Below are 21,941 nucleotides of genomic sequence, written 5' to 3'. Positions count from 1 at the left end.
TCAAATCGGCTGACTGATTTCTCGCGTTCATCAAGCATGCAATTCGGCTCATTCAAAATGAAATCAGCGGCATTTTTGAACAAACTGCGAAGACTCCAAAATATGTCGGTGTGTGCATTAGACAGTATGTATAATCTTAGGGACAATATTCGCGCCCAACGTTTAACAATGATTTGATTCTGTTTCAAATTTCCCTGTGAATTCATGAATTTGCATCGTTTCTATGTGTTTTTAAGCGCACTATGCGTTGGCCTATGAATGAATGCAGCAAAACGATCATCTTCGTCAATGTAAAAACAGTGGTTAAAACTCGGCCAATAACAGAAGAATCAAGCCAAACAACTTGCTATTGTCTAGTAAAGCGTTCAGCTGATAAATGTCACTGCTTGCCAGTTTTATTACACTGTACCACGTTTCACCCAAGACGGCGGAGACATCGTGACGTAACGGTTTGGAAGCGCGACCCCCAGCTTGCTTGATCGCTCGCGCCTCCCTTCCTCCCTCCCTCCCTCCCTCCATCCTTCCATCTCTCTCAGTGCGCCTCCGCTTCTGCGAAAGGAATTAGCGGCTGCTGCTTAGAATATCATTCCATCTTTTAGGATTATCGACCCCCGAACAATGCAAACTAGAAGATCAGCCCGGGGACAGGGAAAGTGCAATTACTGACAGTGAAGGAACTCCGTGTCTTCTATAATAACCGGGATGTGGGCTGTGCGACAATGTGAATCCCGCAGTTGAAACCTGGAGATCATAGCAATGGATTTCTTTATGTGTTTATAAAGGCATGTGGGAATGAAGAGCGTTCACGTTTATCACCATTTGCACATTTTCATCATGGATTTTTTCTTTTCGTACTCGACTAAAGGCATCAACAACATTGGAGGAATCTTGAAATAATTATGAATACATGCAGGTAATTCTGATTTATCCACTACCTCAGATCGTCAACATTTGATTAATTATGGGCGTCCCCAAGAATGGTTTAAACGGCGCCCGGCACACGGGAAAGTTTCTTGGCGAAAGCCCTCTCAGCGAACATCAAAAGGACAATATTTGCATGAGATTCATTTGAAGAAGTAAGAGCGAAGAATTTCGTTCCCAGCTTTTGAAAGGTTAGTGAACTGCAGTCCCGGGGTCGTAACTATAGCGTACGCTTGGCGTGTTCGTTGGAATTAAAAAAATAATAATATTCGACACCTCTTTCGATATTCGATTGGAATATTCCCAACTTACAGGACGTCAAGGTAAACCAAGAAGTTTTGTTAAGAGTTTATTTGAACTAAGCCAGAATCAGTACAGCCTGCATAACTAGGGAGGATTTACATGCCGTACATATCAATGACTAAAATATAGTTGTTAACCTTTTCTGTTGTCATGCTATTGGTGGAAACTTCACCCACTGTGAAACATGTTTTTTTAATGGTTGATTGAGACCTAATTGTAGGAAGTTGTTGTTGCGCTTAGTATTTAGATATGGGACACGGCTGGTGTCTTTGCGGCATAAAATTATTCGTAATTTGAATAGAATTACTTTTAACCTTTATATATAAACTGACAACTGCATACTGCTTGTTTACAATAAAATACAATGGTTTTAAAACATATCTTAATTACCCTCAAGCATTTTTTGCACCGGCAAAGACGTGAAGATCAGCAGCCAAAGGATTGTGTATATAGGCCTTATAGTGTTTTTTAAATATGATAACAGAAATACTACTTAATAAACATGTCTTCTTTTGACGAATATAACCATTTTCTGATTCAAAGATAAAGGAAAAGTGGCCGAACTCAGCAGTTTCGGAGGTGGAGAAGGCATATTGTTATGCGAGTGGAATTTTTTTTCATAAGTCAGAAATGAAGGAGAAGTCCAAGAATGCAGCGAAGACAAGACGGGAAAAAGAAAATGGAGAATTTTACGAACTGGCGAAATTATTGCCACTACCATCGGCCATCACTTCGCAGCTGGATAAAGCCTCCATCATCCGACTGACCACCAGTTACTTGAAGATGAGGGCCGTCTTCCCCGATGGTAAGTTTCTCCACAAACACCGTGTCCTTATCCGTATGAACTGTTTTGTAATTAATATAGCCTGTTAGTTGTCAGAATATCGAAAATTCAGTTCGCTCAAGTAGTCTCTCACTACACATTTTCTCAATGCCTAACAGATTAACTTTTAAAGTATAGCCTTGCTATCTGTTAGTAGAGTCCCCCGGGAGGGGGCCGCTTAATTATTATACATTTACTCGAGCGTGTTTTCACGGACTTAGGTTACATCAAAACGTATAGTCGCATGTGCGGCGTTAATGTCATCATGATTTATTGTTAACATGACAGTATTTCAAAATGGCACTAGCCTTCTAAAACTGATATACGACGGACGTGTTTGTGTATTTCACAGAGGATTAATAAAAACTGATCATGTAAAAGGAAAATGTACATAATGCGGAATACATTTCCGTTTCATTTTAAAGACGATGATAAATTATCCAATTATCCTTAGTAAAACGAACATTTCAGCGGGCTGTTGGAAGAAAACAGCCCTCTTCCTCTGCGTAAAATGAGTCTGTCATCACTCATCATGTCACCTAAAACTTACGCTTGGGTCATTGCCCCCCCAATCTTTCTTTTGATGTCGGATAGCGGGTACAGCACTAGGAACCGCACTTTAACGCGAGGGTTTCCCTTTTTCATTTTTTTCTAAATAGTCAAATAATATAACATAAACGGAAAGCAAATGATGTTACAGGCGGCTGAGTAACGAGCATGGTTAACGGTCAGTGTCTTATCACGCACAAATGTTAGCAGTGCAGTGGATTGTTGAACTTAAGGGCCGTGTTATTAGGCTAGGTATAGAAACACTCTAATTGAAATGGCTTAATTTTAAGGGAACTCATGTCAACAACGGCTTACATTAGAAGAGCATTTTGATCTTTTAGACAATCATCGTGAATTAGAATACACAGAGCTTTATTAGCTGGTTTAAATTTTAGACTTTTTATTAACGAGGCAAACAAACCTAATTTAGCGCGTATTTTTGTAGCACTTTAGAATGCTTACCGAAATAAAAAAAATCAAATTACCAAATCTAAATGGGGTGGCCTGGATAATTTGTTGTGAATTTTGATCTTAATGGGAAACTCCTTATCGACTCAGTTATTTTAATGTTTTTTTTCGCTGTAGACCCACTGAATTTAAATTAGCATTTAGAAAACACATATATCGGTTAAAATTTATTAATATACAAGGCAAATTGATCATTTATGCTATATAATCAAAATAACTCATGCACGTCTGCTAAACATTCAAATATTACACCAAATAAAAGTTTTTCATTGGCAATTATCCAAACATTTTAAACACATTTAGTATATATTTCATTAGGATATATATAGCTTTGTATTTTATTATTTGTTATTATTAATGTACGTTTTAATATTGTAGGCCTATGTGATTACATATTGGCCAACTAATCTGCAACAATGATATTCTGTGTCATTTGTTTTGCAACAGGTCATTTTCTATTATTAGAAATTGATGGGGTATAAGATCATTTCAACAGGTGCGCGTGAGGCCGTGAATTAAGCTCGTGAAACCACAACGTTTTGTTTGGTGCCGGCATTCAGAAAATAAGACATGTTAAATAAAAATTAAAAGTTCACAAATAATTGGGTGAACGCTGGTAAAACAAAATCTTGCTCTTAAAAAGCAGACTGAAATTAAACCGTGACATTTGTGTTAACAATTTTATATATTAAATCCTGTGCCCGCTAAAATGACGTTTTCTAAGATAAACTTGCAAAGTGTGTCCGTTTTGTAACAATAACATTTTTACTGTTACAGTGTAGAAGGTATAATGTACCTTAACACAGCTGAAGATCACGGTAGCGAATTAGGGATGCGTACGGACACTAACGTACAACTTTAATATAAATATATAAAAACAATTCAGATATAATCAGTAGTTCTCTTTATTAACTTCATATTAAGGCAGTACTTGGGAGCATATTTTTTACCGATTAGATGATAAAAAATACATAATTTTGTGGAAAGTGAATTGAGCTATATGAAACATCTATTATCACTGGATTGTAAAGGCTTATAATAATATGATTATATTTCTAAATATTTAGCTTATTGTTATATTGTTTGTTTTAGCAACTCTATATTTATATTCCCTAGACTGGTGTTTATTATTATTATTATTATTATTATTGCACATATGGTTATATGTAGGGCTACGTCTTTGTCTTTATTTTTTAGATATATTAGATGATACTGATACTGATATCTGGCGGAAGCGTTGCCGTTACTAGGCCGCATTTTATTTCCCGGCAAATATTTTAGGAGCCTAGTAACTCCTCTCCTTTCTTATAGAAGGATAGTCTTTAGCAACTTATTGGATTTCGGCATTATTGTGAATAATTTTATCCTCAATTCGCGACAGATGTCCGCCACGAAGTAGCCAGCAGAAAAATGTAGTTTATTTAAAACACTTACAACGTACAAAGCCTTATAGCCTAAACGTGCTTGTTATTGTAATAACACGAAAAAAGATTCGAGACCCATTAGACATGCTGAAAAATTTTCGACCAATTTTTTTTTCTATATTTTCATCGTAATATATTGCCTGCTCTTTTTTAAAATGTTGTGTCTGTATAGTAGCTGAAAAGCTCACTAAGTAACCCTATTCCTGTATTCAAACCGACTAATCTAGTTAAATGAGTTACATACGTATACGAGTAATGCGGACGGTTTGACTGAGCTCAGGGCCCGAACCGGAGAGCTGATCCCAGGCCGGCTGGACACGCAAATGGGAAAATGGCCCCTTCAAACTACGCAGTAGCAATTTAACATTTAACATTTTAAACACTGGCATACGGAAAATGTTAACAATTACAGACTTTACAAACCACCAATTTAGTATAAAATTACTTATTTATTGTTCACAGACTGTTCAGATTTATTTGAATTTTAACTTTATGCCTAAGTATCCCTGCTTTTACTATAAATTAATATTCTATATTAATTTCAACAATGAAATGATACACACAGGCAGGCAATTAACAGAGTTAGTGACTGGGAAATGTAGGCCTGAAACTGTCCATACAGCATTTCTGGGAATAATTGAAATCTTTTTAATTGTCCTTTCATTTCGTGCAGGGCACTCTAAGTAACGCTTTTGTATTATTTTGCATAACTGTCCTGCTAATCAACATCTACCAAATGCACTAGTGATTTTAATGCATCAGTCATAGTGACAGATCAGTTGTCGTTCTGACACACCACGCTTACCCCCCCCCCCCCCCCCCCCCCCATCCAGGAATATAGATTTACTCCCTCCCGTTATTCTCTGACAGGGGCTTCTGCCAGAAGTGGCCCATGTGTTAAAGTCCTCTATCAGCGCCTCAGTCCTGAGTGACTGGGGGGGGTGGCTTGCTTTAATTCCAGCCCTTTGTCACGGAGTGTGGTCTTAATGTGCAGTGAGGATGGGGCCACCTCTCTGTGGTCTGCTACTCATTTAACAGCGCCGGTACGGGGCAATCCGCCAGGGCCCCGGCTGCCAAAACACCGGCTTTGACCGGCCCTTTTCGGCACGCATTGTGTTAAAAATAGACTTCGCGATAGGCAAAAGTGGTTAACCAGTCTTTTGAGCTGGAAAATAAAGGCACTGTATATACCTTCTTTCTTGTCGTTAATGGCAACAGAGATGGATTATTGTTAAGAGGTGAGAGATTAGTCTGAATCATGGGAGAGTATCAGTATTCAATGAAGTCTCCTTTGGTTCCACTAGATTGGTTTGTAGGATTGTCCTTTGTCTGCAATCAGACAGATTAAAACATTTTCTCTGAGCAGTGCACAAAAAGCCCATTCTGACTTATGTGTTCTGCTAATCTTGCTTCTCCCCGGAACATTAAAAGCAGTAACTAAAAGAGCATCTCCATCTCCCATTTCAGTGTTTTTCTCAGCTCCAGAAAGTATGACGGAGCTTGGAGACGGAGTTTGTGCAGCTTGTGTAATGTCCCAAGTGCCATTTCAGTTTTTCTTAATTGTACAGAGTGTATTCTCCACCCAGTTTCAATCCTATATTATTCAGTGGAATAATAATAATAATAATTTTTTTTAATGGTTGCCAGGCTCAGGGCTCGGACACCTTTAACAAACGCGAAAGACATGACATAATCATCCATCTGAAATACTCTCTCATAAGATGATGTCATTGGCTGTGTGGTCCAGCTCATTTACGAATGATGGATAATATTCTGGTACCTACACACAGACATACATACACACACACATACACACACACACACACACACACACACACACACAGAGTTTTGTAATTATATCTTTCTGGGGGCTCTCCATTCATTTCTATGGGGAAAACTCTAATCCCAACATGACGACCTTAACCCCTATGCAGCCCTAACCTTGGCCATAAGTAACCAAATAAAATGCAAGACTTTTGGCATTTTTAGTTTTTTGATTGCAATCACAAATCTTTTTGGGGACCTGAAGAATGGTCCCCACAACGTCATAATAACAGGTATTTATTACATTGTATGGGACATTTGGTCCATACAATGCAATATAAACATAATTCTCTCTCTCGGTCTATTCACACACACACACACACACACACAGATTAAGTATTTATGTCTTTGTGGGGACTCATTTCTATGGGCAAAACCTTTAGTTTTTATTTTTATTCCAACCACAGATTTTATAACTTTGACTTTTCCCTTGGGGGGCTGCAAAGAGGGTGGCCCCACAAGGACAAAATAACAGTTTTTTAATTATATTGTGGAGACATTTGGTCCCCACAATGTAATATATATTTGAGCACTCACATACACACACATTAGAGTAGGGGGCCAGGGATTTGCATTCGTGGTCTTTCTCAAAACTGAGTGGCCTCCTGTATCCGAACCTAGCTCCATGTAGCCTGTTGAGATGGAGCTGGGGGCTTTGTGTTGATATGGCTCTGTCCCCCGCCCACCCATGCCAGAGATGCCTACAAACTGGAGATTTGCTGCAAGCTGTGAAATCTCATCAAGGAATTTAACCACAAAGCTGTTTAAACTAATGGAACCTAGAGTTTAGGTCAGTTTTTGTTGTTGTTGTTTTTTTCACTGTAAGCCAGAACAAAAGAACATTTCAAAAGGGCTATGCAAATTTATTGTGAATGTGATAATTATGTCCAAATGTCCTCGATTTTACTCTGCAGACATGGCAAGGGCCCTGGAGGGGGTGTGGGGGGGTGCATATTTTAGACGTGACGTCCCACGATCTGTCCTAGAATGAAACCGCGGGGCCAAAATTATTTAACACTCAAAAGAAGTTGCAAAAAAAAAGAAAAAGTGATGGCTGGATTTACTTTGCACTGGCTGGTTGAAAATGACTGAATTACCCTGAACAGATTTATTGAATTTGCACAGCTGCTCCATAAGGGTCATGGAGTAGAATGAGGCTGACACTTCTCATCGCCCTCCTCCACCCCGAATTCACACCACCGAAACCTTTCGCTTTGCTCGCAGGTCTTGGAGAGGCCTGGGGGCATCCCACCCGCGTCAGCCCCCTGGACAACATGGCAAGAGAGCTGGGGTCCCATCTCCTTCAGGTGAGTGCATTGTCTCTCTGGAAACCTCTAGATCAAACCAGATCAATCTGTATCAGATTTGTATCACAGCAATTATAACCATACTGGGAGGGGAAAAAACATGTTCCTAAGAAGTTTAGAAAAAGGCTGGGAATCAATGGGTTAAATTGAAATCAGTCAAATTATCAGCGGCAGATACAGTGTGTGCTCAGTGTGTGTGTAGTGTGTGTGCAGTGTGTTCTCAGTATGTGCCACAGTGTGTGTGCAGTGTGCTCAGTGTGTGCCGCAGTATGTGTGCAGTGTGTTCTCAGTGTGTGCTGCAGTGTGTGTGCAGTGTGTGCTCAGTGCGTGCCACAGTGTGTGTGCGGTGTATGCTCAATGTGTGTGTGGTGTGTGCTCAGTGTGTGCCGCAGTGTGTGTGCAGTGTGTGCTCAGTGTGTGTGTGTAGTGTGTGCCGCAGTGTGTGTGTAGTATGTGTGAAGTGTGTGCTCAGTGTGTGCCGCAGTGTGTGCGGTGTATGCTCAGTGCGTGTGTGTAGTGTGTGCCGCAGTGTGTGTGCAGTATGTGTGAAGTGTGTGCTCAGTGTGTGTGTGCTGGGTAAATATTTGTGCATTTTTGACTCCCGCAGACCCTGGATGGCTTCGTGTTCGTGGTGGCCTCAGACGGCAAGATCATGTACATCTCAGAAACAGCTTCCGTCCATCTGGGTTTGTCACAGGTAGGTATGCCTAAATGTCACCGGTACAAATGGATCCTGTTCTGTGGCATTCATGAAAACAGCTAAAATCTTCAGCTGCATCTCAATAATATTTATTCTTCTTGTCATTTCCTCTGATTACAGTCCGATTAAAAATTTATCAAGTAAGCTAACCCAATTCTGTCCTCCTCCAAACATACAAAGACTCATGGATTTAGGTTTGGTTTTAACATTGGTGGGGACTAAACGAGCCCCAAACCCTCCTAAACACACACGGTACTCCCACAATAATGGTGTGGAAACGTCTCTACCCAAATATCTACACCCTTGCAAAGACTAGGTTATAATAATAATAATAATAATAATAATCAGGTAAAAGATTTCACCAGGCAGTTCAAACCAGGAGGTAAAATCTCAGGTAAAAACAACATCCAGTAACGCTAATTCATAATTGTTTGACCAACACATGAGGTAGAAACTCAAGATTCAGAAAATATGCAAAACTGCACATAGTCCTCTGCCCTCCCCCCGGTGTGTCTGGTTTCTACAGCCAAATTAGCGCTTAGCATCTGCTAAGGACCATGTGATCCGAGTCATTCCACACCAAAATTTCTCTCAGTAAAATAAATTATAGCCCCAGTGTCTGTAATTTATGCAACATATATGAAATAAACAGAAGCCATGGCTGAAACAGGAAATAAAACTAGTAGAATGAAATATATGATATAATATTTGAAATAAATATAAACTACATTGTTGAAATAGAAAATATGATAAGGTGGAATGAGTAGAATCACTCTTTCCGAAAAAGTATAAAGTGCTATGCGGTTGGAGTATTATCACTCTGTCCAGTAAAGTGTACTGTGCATTTGAGGTTGGAGTACAGTTACTCTGTCCAGTAAAGTGTGATGTGCACTTATGAGACTGGAGTATTATCGCTCCATGCAGTAAGGTATAGTGTGTTTATGTGGGTGAAATATTATTGCTGTTCAGTAAAGTGTACAGTGTGTTTATAAAATGGGACTGTTATTGGTTTGTCCAGTAAAGTGTGCTGTGCATTTGAGGTTGGAGTACAGTTACTCTGTCCAGTAAAGTGTGCTGTGCATTCTTCTGGTTGGAGCATTATTGCTCCATCCAGTAAAGCATACTCTGTGTTTAGGAGGTTGGAGTACTATCACTTTGTGTGGGGCCTGGCCTTCAGTTGCTGCCCTGGCTCTGCATGAACAGAGGATTTAACTAAGCTGCCGGATTCACGGGCCGTGGTTGCTTTCCAGCTTGGGAGGTGTGTGTGAGAAAGTGACGATCATTGCTGCGTTTGCCGCTGATTATGAAAGAGGCACGTACAGGCTTTTTTTGTTGGATGGTGGGAGGCCGGTTTCGTCATCTGTTCTCCAGACCAAAATGTGTGCATGTGGGGGGGATATGGGGGGGGGGGGGGATGCCATTACTCTTCTGTAGCACTTAAACTTGGCTTTTCTGCTAATCGCTAGCACCCATTCTGCCTGTGCCATTGAGGACAAGATTGAGGTTCCTTTTTTCATCGTGATGATATTTACCATCATCAGTAGTCGATTTCATGCCACGGAACCCAGACAACACCGGAGAGATAAATACACCCCCCCCCCCACCCACCCAGCACTAGGTCCACCTAATGTGTGTATGCAGCCTTCTGTATCAGGTCAGCTTGTAATTAACCAATCACTGAAAGTTCCCCCACTCTCATACACATCCCTGATCTTGTCTTTCAGCAGTACCTCCAGTGTAAAACCCCTAGAGTAAAACAGACCTACCTTTTACTCAAAGACCTAATTGCATTATTTCTTGTCTTCACTAAAGAAAGCCATTACCTTAAGTATGTAAGGCTGGCCAGTTACAGGGTGAACAGTGAAAATGAGATCATTAAGTTATTATTTTCTGCATAATGCGGTGGTTCACAGTGAGTCAGTGCCATCAATAGTCTGTCTGTCAGGGGGAAGAGAAAACCACTGGATCGACATGTTCAGACTCAGTAATGATTAGGGGTGTCGGTCTGGGGGGAGGGTGGGGGGATCAGGAAAAACAGAGGTGAGCTTCAGACGTCTCACTGGGATGCAGTGCTGGAACACCCATTAGGCGACATGGGCAACTGCCTAGGGTTGGGGAGGCACCGACTTAGCAAGCCAATTTCAGTTTGTCCCAGATGGGGGGTGCCTGGGGTAAAGGTTGCCCAGGGAGGCATACGGGCTTCGACCAGTACTGCCTAGATAGCTACAAAAATAGTGGGACAAACGGATGAGCTCATGGAAATGACCAGACAGGCAGCATCTCCATGCGAAGCCGCATGCAAATCAGCAGCACTGCCACACGTGTGAAGACAGCACCTGTGCAAAGTAGCATTCAAATGCGGCTTAACACCCCCCCCCCCCCACACACACACACACACACACACACACACACACACACACACACACACACACACACACACACACACACACACACACACACACACACACACACTCTGGCTCTTAACTCCCCAGGGCATGATCAGTAAGTGATTGAAAGCCGTGTTACCAAATAAGACAAAGATTTAATAAGAATCATAATGTCACTCAGGTCATATAAATAAAATATAAATAAAAGGCTAACCAACAAAATGACTTGTTCAACCGCCATTATTTTTGGGTGGTGACGTATTTTCATATGAAATTAGCTTTGAAGTTACCTATCAGCTTTTCGCTTCTCCCCTGCTTATTTAGCATAAAGGTTCCTGTTGTGTGCTGGGAAAGCGACACAAGAAAGTAACTATTAAAGTTCCTGGTTGAGGTGGCTCAGGAACTGAGAACCGGGTACTAGGTTCTGGAAATTTGGTGGGAAAGCTCTTCAAGACAGTCTAGGGCACAAGAAAGGAGAGTCAAAAGGTAAAAAAGACATGACGCTTGCACAGAAATAGTCAGCAGGTGACCCCACCAAGATCAGCCCTGCTTACGGGCCAGACAGCCCCAGCTGGACCCTGCGGTGTCTCTGCTCTGTGTCTGGCCACCCGTCCCCCGTGCCTGTGGTATGAAGCCCACCTCCATGACTCTATCCACCAATCCCGGATTAATGTGCTGAACCAGTGCTGCACAGAAGCTGATTTGTACTTGGAGTGTCGAGCAGCGACCTGCTCAGTGTTCTGATTCAACGCCGCTAATTTTGGGTGGGGGGCAAATGGATCAAAGTGTGAAGGGGAGTTTTTTTGTGTTTAGACTAATTTTTTTCTTTTCTTCACAAATTAACCTTTGTGCTGCCCCCCTCCAACCCCCCCTCCAACCCCCCCTCCCCATCTGCGTTACCCTCTTTCACTTCATTGTTAATTTGGGGGGTGGGGTTGAATGGGGCAGAAGGGATCAATTTCAGGAGCCGGCAGGAGATTTGCAGCCGCCACCCAAAGCCCTTTATAGTAGAGCCCTCTCTACCATCCTGCTCATTCATGAAGCAAATCTGTCTAGATTTATGCTGACTAATGCTTACTAAATCTATACTGATCCATTCTGCTCTCACGCCATATTTCTGCTCTTTATTTTGGTGCTAAAGGCCAAGCTGGTGTCACTAGTATAACATTTGTACACATCTTATATGGTATTGCGCCTCCTATGTACCGTTGGGGGAATTGCAAGGTCTTGGTCACCTTGTAACTCTCTTTGAAGGCCATTGTTCTCCATACACCAGGTGGAGCTGACGGGAAATAGCATCTTTGAGTACATCCACCCTTCGGACCATGACGAGATGACTGCGGTTCTGAGTGCCCACCAGCCCCTCCACCCGCATGTCTTACAAGGTACGTCATTTCCTGCTAATCGCCAGGGAGACGCCTCCCAGGTTACCAGTTGGTATGTTGGCATTGTGGGTAGGGAGGGGGATCTGACAGTTCCAGCTTAACTAATTAGCCATAAAACGGCCATTAGCTCTTAAATGGCTGCTGAATGTAAGCTCAACAAAACATGTTATTGGGTGGCACTGTGGCCCAGTGAATGGCACAGTTATCTCTAACCTGCCCCAATATGCCCTGCAATGAATGGACATCCAATTCAGGCTATACCCTGTGCCACCCAGGATAGGCTAAAGCCCCCCATGTGACCCTGACCAGGATAAGCAATTGGAGCATGGATGGACAGATGTAAAGCAGATGGAACACAGTAGTTGCATTCTGGATATTGCTCTTCAGTCTTACATCTATTGAGGAATACGTCTGTTTATAACTGGTTACCTGAAATCCATTCTAGGCTAGGCACAGAGCTAGTCAATGAGCTCAGCACCCTCTATATCGCTGTAATCCTTAGCTGGACAGTATTTGCACACACATATGAAGTACCACAGTATGTCATGTCATCCCAGTTCAATAATAACAACATAGAAACACTGGCCCACAGTACCAAAGGTGCTTCATTTTGAGTTGGACTGTGACTGAGGTGCTTCTTTGGTACCAGGAAACTCTCAGATCCCAAGATTATCCGGAAACCACCGGGGCCACTACCCCCCCCCCCCCCCCCAGACATTTCATAAACTAAATAAACAGCTAGCAAGTCAGAAGATCATAGCTGACTACTTAGTTATCAGAACATGCTGCTTCAGCATCTCCTACATAAGGGACCCACTATTTCATTATTCAGTGCAGATATCATGGCCAACAAGGGACCCTATGGAAAAGTGTGCTTGGGAGGTGATCTACAGGATCTCTGCCTGTAAGAAAACCTGCTCCAGTGTGCAAATTCCTGATGATGATGTCCCCCCCCCGCAGAATACGAGCTGGAGCGTTCCTTCTTCCTGCGGATGAAGTGTGTGTTGGCCAAGAGGAATGCGGGACTCACCTGTGGAGGTTACAAGGTGGGGGGGGGGGGGGGTTGGGGGTCACAAATCCCCAATTTACTTATGCAAATTCATGATGTACAAACCCTACTTTCCCCATTGGATTTCCTTCTTGGTTCCAGCATATGTTCAGCTAGCGAGGAACTGAGCTATCGCCACATCGTCAGGGAAACAGGCAGGACCGGCACTGGCTCTGTAAGCTTTATCATGAAACAGCTCCGTTCTGTTTCATTATGGGAGAAAGATGCTTCCCCACACAGCTAGCTCTGAAGTGAAACAGCTTTTCCTACAGCTATTATACAATTATTTCCCCCTCTCTGCCGAGGTATGTCAATCACGGGCTGGCCCCATCCTTTTTCTTGCAGAACAGCTGTGTTTCATGACTTTAAATTAATTCTCCCAATCAGCCGTCTCCATTAATCAGCCTGTGGGGTGGGAGGGATTTATCTGAAGTTTACATTGGCAGCGAGCGGCCCGTTTACGGTAAGTAGAGAATAAATCAGCGCCGAGCTCAAGGGACTTTCCTGGACGGCCAGGCCGCGAGTGCGAGTAAACAGGAAGTGGCGATGATAAACAGGACATGACAGCTTCCTGTTAGGGTGGCCAGGAGCCAGAGTGTGGAGCCATAGGGCCGCTTGATACGGCAGCGTTATTAGTGACATGCGGCATAGGAGTAGGGTGTCCTGCCCATGAGTGAATAATAAGGCACCAAAGGCTAAATGGCACAAGAGTGGAAGTGACCATTAATTCAGGAGTCATTACCTAGAAGCGAAGATGATGCTACTTTTCTTGGAGTGACAGGGTTTCAATCAGGTAGCCTTTGGCAGCAGAATCCTTTACATGACGTTAGTGTATGTATGTAGCAGATACTTCTGTCGAAATTGATGTACTGTAGAAGCAATGCTAATAGATTGATCAAAGAGCCAACTATGCCCAAGTCCAGCTAGGCTAAGCTAATTAGAATAGTCTTAAACAGTACTAGTTGAAGGCTATGTGATGCCCTTAGAAAGCCTCATAGCCAGAGTTCTCCATACAAGACAAAGTGAGAGTGGCTTGCTAAGTTGTTTCCCCGTCAGAAGATGGTGCCCTAGGCAGCCACCAGTGAAACTTAATGGGTTGACAGGCACTGGTCTTGAGGCTTATCTTCAAGATTGAGAGTGACTCTGATGACTCGGAAGCCTTGCCTGGGTATATTTTATTAGTTTGTGACAATGGAATGTGTAACCCAAGCATCTGATTCGTCCAATGGCCAGGTGATCCACTGCAGCGGCTACCTGAAGATCCGGCAGTTCGTGGTGGACATGGCGCTCTATGACTCCTGCTACCAGATCGTGGGGCTGGTGGCAGTGGGCCACTCGTTGCCCCCCAGCGGCATCACAGAGATCAAGCTGCACAGCAACATGTTCATGTTCCGTGCCAGCCTGGATCTCAAGCTTATCTTCCTGGACTCACGGTAGGATACCACAGCTTCCAGTGGAGCGCCGCTGAATCAGCACTCAGCTCGCTATGCCTGGTATATCTAGACGTATTATGCAATAAAACGAACATGCAGCCATGCAGAGCTGGTCAGATATTACTGTATGCCATGATATTTATTTATTCATGTTACCCTTGCACCTCTAAGCTAGGGGGTTTGCATGCTCTCTCCATTGCATGGTGCAATCCAAAGACAAGCAGTTTGGATAACCGGCATTTTTCAATTGCCGATATTGTGTGTATGGACTGGCCTCCCATCCAGAGTGAACCCCAGCTCTGTGCTGTCTGGGAATGACCCCCCCCCCCCAGGAAAAGTGATTGGAAGATGGCTGGGTATTTATATTCAGTTGACCTAAGTCCCACTGTTTCTGTGAGCTTCAGGGTGGCAGAGCTGACAGGCCACGAGCCGCAGGACCTGATAGAGAAGACCTTGTACCACCACGTGCACGGCTGTGACGTGTTCCACCTGCGATACGCACATCATCTGCGTGAGTACTCCCCCACGGCGTGGGCCCCACCTAGTTGCTCATGGGAGTTTTACCTACACAAAAATGTTCTGAGGGCAGAACAAAAAAGGACTGGGTCCAAGCAACTAGAGGAAGTGTGACTAACCAATCAGATATCTTGGACCCACCTTCTCTGCAATCTGACTGGTTATCTCTCTGAACCAATCACTTTTCATTCTGTCCTCAGAACACTTTTGCATAACTAAAACTCCCACAAGCCACCTGGTCCACCATGACTGTCCAAGCCTGAGCCTCCAGATACGCCTCGAATGCCGCAACTCAGAGGAGACTGATTTATCGTTACATACGATCAGCAGTGGGCTTGTTGTTTTAGGCCCCCCCTTCCCAGTATGCTGACTATTTGTGGCCAACAGGGGGTCCCTCAAACATCAGGGGCCTCACACAGATTAGTGGTTTAAATAGTGGCATACAATTGTGGTTTGATTATTGCTGCATACAACACATGGGTGTTTATGTTAGGATGCAGAGGGCGACTTTCCCGTCACAGCTGCAAAGCAGAGATGGCCGTGAAAATTAATGAACAAGACGTCCCTCTGCTCTCCTGCCCTTGTTTCGAAGTCCTTGCTCCGCCAGCTTTCCACAGACCTTGTAATCTGAATCACAAGTGCCCGGCGGCATAGAGATGATCACATTAAGGACTGGGAGAGTCACGTTTGATGATGCATGCAAGCCGCTTTCTGGCACGACCTGAAAAGACTTAGCGGAGATGCGCAGAAAGTCTGCGGATGGCGGCCGCAGATGTTTCCAATGTGGTGTCGCCTCTCGTAGGACATCGTGCAAACGAGCGATTAGTGATGGCCTGCTGAATGCGGTGAGCGCGGTGTTTCGCAATAGGAGGGGAGCTGAGATAGAGTGAGGGGCAAATGGGGTCCAAAGCTCTCCTGTTGTCCCATGCAGTGCTGGTGAAAGGTCAGGTGACCACCAAGTACTACCGGCTACTCTCCAAGCATGGCGGCTGGGTGTGGGTGCAGAGCTACGCCACCATCGTCCACAACAGCCGCTCATCGCGGCCGCACTGCATCGTCAGCGTCAACTACGTCCTGACGTGAGTCCCCGTCATGCCCTCCCCCAAATCATGTGACTACGGAAAGCCGCCTAGGGGATGAATCTAAACTTTTCATGTCTTTGCAACACCTGTCACAAGCCCCACAGAATCACACATGTTAAATCTCAGAAAATAAAGGTAACTTTAAAGGTAACCCTGAAGAATGGCCTCCCCTTTGAGTCTGGGTCCTCCCAAGGTTTCTTCTAGGTTTCTCTTTTAGAGTGTTTCCTTTGCCACCGTCACCACTGGATCTCTTTTAGAGTGTTTCCCTTGCCACCGTCACCACTGGATCTCTTTTAGTGTTTCCCTTGCCACCGTCACCACTGGATCTCTTTTAGAGTGTTTCCCTTGCCACCGTCACCACTGGATCTCTTTTAGAGTGTTTCCCTTGCCACCCTCACCACTGGATCTCTTTTAGAGTGTTTCCCTTGCCACCGTCACCACTGGATCTCTTTGAGTGTTTCCCTTGCCACCGTCACCACTGGATCTCTTTTAGAGTGTTTCCCTTGCCACCGTCACCACTGGATCTCTTTTAGAGTGTTTCCCTTGCCACCGTCACCACTGGATCTCTTTTAGAGTGTTTCCCTTGCCACCGTCACCACTGGATCTCTTTTAGTGTTTCCCTTGCCACCGTCACCACTGGATCTCTTTTAGTGTTTCCCTTGCCACCGTCACCACTGGATCTCTTTTAAAGTGTTTCCCTTGCCACCGTCACCACTGGATCTCTTTGAGTGTTTCCCTTGCCACCATCACCACTGGATCTCTTTTATAGCGTTTCCCTTGCCACCATCACCACTGGATCTCTTTTAGAGTGTTTCCCTTGCCACCATCACCACTTGATCTCTTTTATAGTGTTTCCCTTGCCACCGTCACCACTTGATCTCTTTTAGAGTGTTTCCCTTGCCACCGTCACCACTGGATCTCTTTTAGAGTGTTTCCCTTGCCACCGTCACCACTGGATCTCTTTTATAGTGTTTCCCTTGCCACCGTCACCACTGGATCTCTTTTAGAGTGTTTCCCTTGCCACCGTCACCACTGGATCTCTTTTATAGTGTTTCCCTTGCCACCGTCACCACTGGATCTCTTTTAGAGTGTTTCCCTTGCCACCATCACCACTGGATCTCTTTTATAGTGTTTCCCTTGACACTGTCACCACTGGATCTCTTTTAGAGTGTTTCCCTTGCCACCGTCACAACTGGATCTCTTTTAGAGTGTTTCCTTTGCCACCGTCACCACTGGATCTCTTTTAGTGTTTCCCTTGCCACCGTCACCACTGGATCTCTTTTAGAGTGTTTCCCTTGCCACCGTCACCACTGGATCTCTTTGAGTGTTTCCCTTGCCACCATCACCACTGGATCTCTTTTAGAGTGTTTTCCTTGCCACCATCACCACTGGATCTCTTTTATAGTGATTCCCTTGCCACCGTCACCACTTGATCTCTTTTATAGTGTTTCCCTTGCCACCGTCACCACTGGATCTCTTTTATAGTGTTTCCCTTGCCACCGTCACCACTGGATCTCTTTTATAGTGTTTCCCTTGCCACCGTCACCACTGGATCTCTTTTAGAGTGTTTCATTTGCCACCGTCACCACTGGATCTCTTTTAGAGTGTTTCCCTTGCCACCATCACCACTGGATCTCTTTTATAGTGTTTCCCTTGCCACCGTCACCACTGGATCTCTTTTATAGTGTTTCCCTTGCCACCGTCACCACTGGATCTCTTTTATAGTGTTTCCCTTGCCACCATCACCACTGGATCTCTTTTAGAGTGTTTCCCTTGCCACCATCACCACTGGATCTCTTTTAGAGTGTTTCCCTTGCCACTGTCACCACTGGATTGCTCACTGGGGGTTTTGGGCAAGAATAATGTAAAGCACTTTGAGACAATGTAACGTAAAATAAATTGAACTGAATAATGGGTAATAAAATGTTGTCCAACACCTGGGGTATGTAAAGGCATGGGGCCACAGGTCCCAGCTGAAAGCTGATTGGCTTATAGAGTGCCCCCCTCCCCTCTCATTCTCTGATTCGAAACACATCATTGGGTTCATATGAATTATAGCCCCTCTTATGCCCCCCCACCTTGCAAAATCCTCGAGCCCTTGTTTAGCACCCTGTCCCCCACAGCTGTTTGTGCTCTCTGCAGAGATGTTGAGTACAAGGACCTGCAGCTCTCGCAGGACCAGAGCAGCGGTGCCAAGCCAGGTCTGGCTTTCAAGAGCAGCCTGGCTTCACCTCAGGACTCCCGCAAGCAGCTCAAAGCCAAAGCCATCAAGATTAAGACCAAACTGAAGAGCGCCCCCTATCCCCAGGTGAGCTTCCAGCATCTTCCCATAGAAGACATTACAGCTAAATGCTGAAACAGAACAGGGGTGAGTTGCCCGAAGCCTTCTGTATGCCATGTCATTTGTAAGTTTTATCTTTTAACATAGAATTTACGAATGATACAGCAGTAAGGATTCGAGAAACTCACTCCGGGACGGAACAGGACATTTCTTGTCACATGTAACAAGTTACAACGAACCTGTTTACCTAGGAGCGTGCAATCGTAGACTAAAATACAAATTTTTAGCTTTAAAGGTGTAAACCTGCAATTCGCAAAGGTTAGTCAGCCGAAAACCAAATGCTTATGCTAGTAATGATATGCAGGGTGGCACAGAAATGTTTACTGATGTCAGGCATTTTTTATTGCAGCCAAACAGCTCGTTCAATCAGGACAAAACAGAGCGCCCCCCGCAGGCCTGGAGCTGGAAGGAGAGCCCCCCATACAGCCTGACCCCCTGCCAGGAGCAGAGTCCCACGCCAGAGGCTGGGGGCGAGGTGCTCTGCAGTGCCCCTTATGGTCTGGCCTTCCCCTATGCGTACAGTCACTTTGCCGCGGAACCAGCCGCGCTGGTCGGTCGGAAGCCGCGGCCGGGACAGAGCCCCCCCTGCCAGCTCCTGGGCCCACTGCAGCCACACGGCGAAGGGCGGTGGGGCTGCACCAATGCCCGCTCTGCCAAGCCCCTGCATGGGCAGGCGCTGAGCAGCTCCCCCCTCCCCCACACCGCCACGTATGCAGGTGAGCAGCAGTGCATTACGCTGGCCTCTCCACTAGACAGAACAGGGGAGTCTGGGAAACGGCCTCGTTTTCCAAATGGGAAAGGTTCCGGAGGAGAATCTCTCATTCCAGTAATGAGTCAGATTAACAACAAATACATTCGATAACCGCTGACCCACAGCGCCACCCCATCTCTCCACACTAGAACGTTCCAAAAGGACTTTTTCCCGCTGTCACTTTTAAAACCATTAACCGCATAAGCGTTAAGCCCACAGGTCAGGGTTAACCTGCCGGGAAACTGAAGTTAAAACATGCAGGGAAAATCTGTTGGGGGGGGGGGGGGGGCGCATCACTGAGGAAACACTGGGAGGGGCTCAAAGTGCCCTTTCCTTATGCCGTGTCCTTAGCCTCGGTAGGACACCAGCTTTCAGCAGGGAGCTGGTGTTCGACTCGCTATGCCTGGAATATTCAGAAGCCACAGCGCAGTGTTTCTCAGTCCAGTCTTCAGAGACCCCCAGACAGTACACATTTTTGCTCCCTCCCAGCTCAGAACACACCTACACCATTTGATGCTCTTCACTAGGTAGGAGCTGGAAAGGAGCAAAAATGTGAAGAGTTCGGGGGTTCCCCAAGGACTGGGTTGAAAAACACTACCATAGTGTATCATTTTCCAACCCCAGGGCCCCTGGCAGGCCGGAGGTACATCAGCGACCCCACCCTCGAAGACTACACCGGCTGTGCCCCCTGCAGACCCAACAGTAGGTTCAAAGAGGAGCCCTTTGACCGCAGCGCACTACACCAGAGCAAGGCGGAGGCCGGGCTGCACATGGCTAAGGGTGACGCCAAGAGCCCTGTGGGGGCTGCCGAGAAGGCCCCCCCTGGGTCCCTCAGTGGCTCCCTGCTGGACAGGGCCAGCTGTGAACACCTGAAGCCCCTGCAGGGCCTGGGCGCCCACCTGCCCATGCAGGTCATGCTGGAGCAGAGGCGGAGGCTCTGCCTGATGGATTCACAGTATGGCCACCTGGGGGCGCCGCATGCAGACAGCAACGGGGACCGGGAGACTCCCGAGCTCATGGAGCAGCCACAGGGGGGTGCAGGTCGGGCTGAGGAGGAGCAGAGGTCAGGCTTTGCGGGGGTGGGCATTCCGAGCCAGGCCCCGTACGTGTCCCTCAACTTCCACCATGTGCTGGCCAAGCACGGCTCCTTGCAGGGGACACCCTACACACTGGCGGGGCACCTAGCCGACAGCTACAGCTACCGGGGAGAGGAGATCAACCCTTATGCTTACAGGGGCCAAAGTCCCCCCTCCTCACCGGAGACCCACAGGGAGATCCCCCATTACATCGGCACCTCCGTCATCATATCCAATGAGAGGTGACACCCCCGGGACTCACAGGACACAAAGCGCACCCCCTTATAAGGAGAAAAAAAAAGTCTCCCAGAGGTGCCAGGACTGACGACAGATCAGACAATGCAGGACGTCCCACGGAGATTCCAAGCGGACACCCAGCTCTCAGACTGGCACGCCAGTATTGCGTAGCTACAAAGGGAACAAACTCTAATTTCAGGGGTTTTTGTTTTTTTGGCCTGAATACATTATATTTTTGCAAATTATTTAGCAGTTAATATATCAGTGTCACGCCCTAGTTCTAACAGACTGTTTTGTAATAGACAGACAATTAAAAAATTACAAATAAAATAAACATTCCAGTAAACACTCCTTTAAGATCCTTGGTGAAAGAGGGTATGTGGCAGAGAAACTCTGGCTGAACTGTCTCTCTGAATTAAAGCGTGATTTGTTACGGGCCTTATTGACGCGGGAACGAGCAGGTATACTTAGCATTTTCGTACAGGATCGATTCCTTTCTTACCAGAGGTGGGAAGGTTGCGGTAAACTTCCTGCGACTACTGCAAATTTTTTTTTTTTTAAAGTTTGTTGCACCTTGCATGCTGGACTCTCAGTACCCTTGCTGTATTGCAGCCGTTCCGCCACCTTATCAGCAAATCGAGCTGCTGAATGAAGTAAATCGCAAACACAACACAACCGTGGAAACAATCCCCTGTTCTCCACATAAAGCTGTACTAAACCCACCAAGTGTTTTTTTTATTTTATATTGTTTTGTATTTCCACATTCATTTAAATAAACCCCAAGTTTAGTAGCCGTTTTGTACATCATTTCTAAAACATGCTTTATTTTTTGATGGCAAATCATGAAAGAAACAGCGGATGAGGATAATGACTAACGCTGATGCTAACAGCATTAACCCGACCCAGAAGCTGCAGTTTTTCCCCCAAGTCATGATACTTTTACTTCACCATCACAGAGCAAAACCCAGGAGTACTCTCAGGTTGAAAACAACAAACATATGTATTTATTCTTGTATGGCACTTAGCAGTTTGCTAATTGATGATTGTTAACGTGCATAATAAAGGATACATGACCTGGTTATGAAGAGGATGGAAGTTAAATACCTCTGCACCACAAACTTCAATAAATGGCCGTGTCGAGATTGATTCACTGTCACTTCTGAATGGCACTGTCTACGTTCACATGTATTTATTCAAAGCTTTTTTTTCTTTTTTTCTGAGAAAGCAGAGTCAGCCAGTCCCTGTAGCAGTGGTGTTAAGGGCCTCGGTCAGGGGCCCAACAGTGAAATCACTCTGCTGACCCTGGGATTGAAACATACACATTATGTACAAAGGACTCGACTGGCTGCCATTTTAAGCGGATTGT

The 21,941-nt window shown here is 45.1% G+C and overlaps 1 protein-coding gene across 5 annotated transcripts; it reads left to right on the top strand.

Annotated features, from left to right (window-relative positions):
- The first annotated feature begins 541 nt into the window (after nucleotides 1–541).
- Nucleotides 542–21,701, top strand: sim2 (SIM bHLH transcription factor 2). Of its 5 annotated transcripts, none has more exons than XM_049016189.1 (12): nucleotides 542–913; nucleotides 1,849–2,029; nucleotides 7,537–7,619; nucleotides 8,227–8,316; nucleotides 11,983–12,091; nucleotides 13,052–13,137; nucleotides 14,373–14,572; nucleotides 14,977–15,083; nucleotides 16,020–16,167; nucleotides 18,313–18,478; nucleotides 18,861–19,227; nucleotides 19,887–21,701. In XM_049016189.1, the coding sequence occupies exons 1-12, from the start codon at nucleotides 908–910 to the stop codon at nucleotides 20,582–20,584; spliced, it is 2,241 nt and encodes a 746-aa protein (XP_048872146.1). In that variant the 5' UTR covers nucleotides 542–907; the 3' UTR covers nucleotides 20,585–21,701. The 5 variants fall into 5 exon arrangements, with proteins under 5 accessions (XP_048872146.1, XP_048872150.1, XP_048872148.1 ...); XM_049016193.1 differs by having other exon boundaries at nucleotides 542–1,112; nucleotides 1,853–2,029; XM_049016191.1 differs by having other exon boundaries at nucleotides 542–1,112.
- Nucleotides 21,702–21,941: the final 240 nt, after the last annotated feature.

This window comes from Brienomyrus brachyistius, chromosome 6, assembly GCF_023856365.1.
Source record: "Brienomyrus brachyistius isolate T26 chromosome 6, BBRACH_0.4, whole genome shotgun sequence".
Taxonomy (NCBI): Eukaryota; Metazoa; Chordata; class Actinopteri; order Osteoglossiformes; family Mormyridae; genus Brienomyrus; species Brienomyrus brachyistius.
This window is presented reverse-complemented; position numbering and strand designations above follow the sequence as displayed.

Bases quoted from the DNA above. Each gene is read 5' to 3' on its own strand.
- sim2 (XM_049016189.1), top strand. The intron at 7,620-8,226 runs GTGAGTGCATTG...TGACTCCCGCAG, and splicing joins TGGGGTCCCATCTCCTTCAG to ACCCTGGATGGCTTCGTGTT. The intron at 16,168-18,312 runs GTGAGTCCCCGT...TGCTCTCTGCAG, and splicing joins AGCGTCAACTACGTCCTGAC to AGATGTTGAGTACAAGGACC.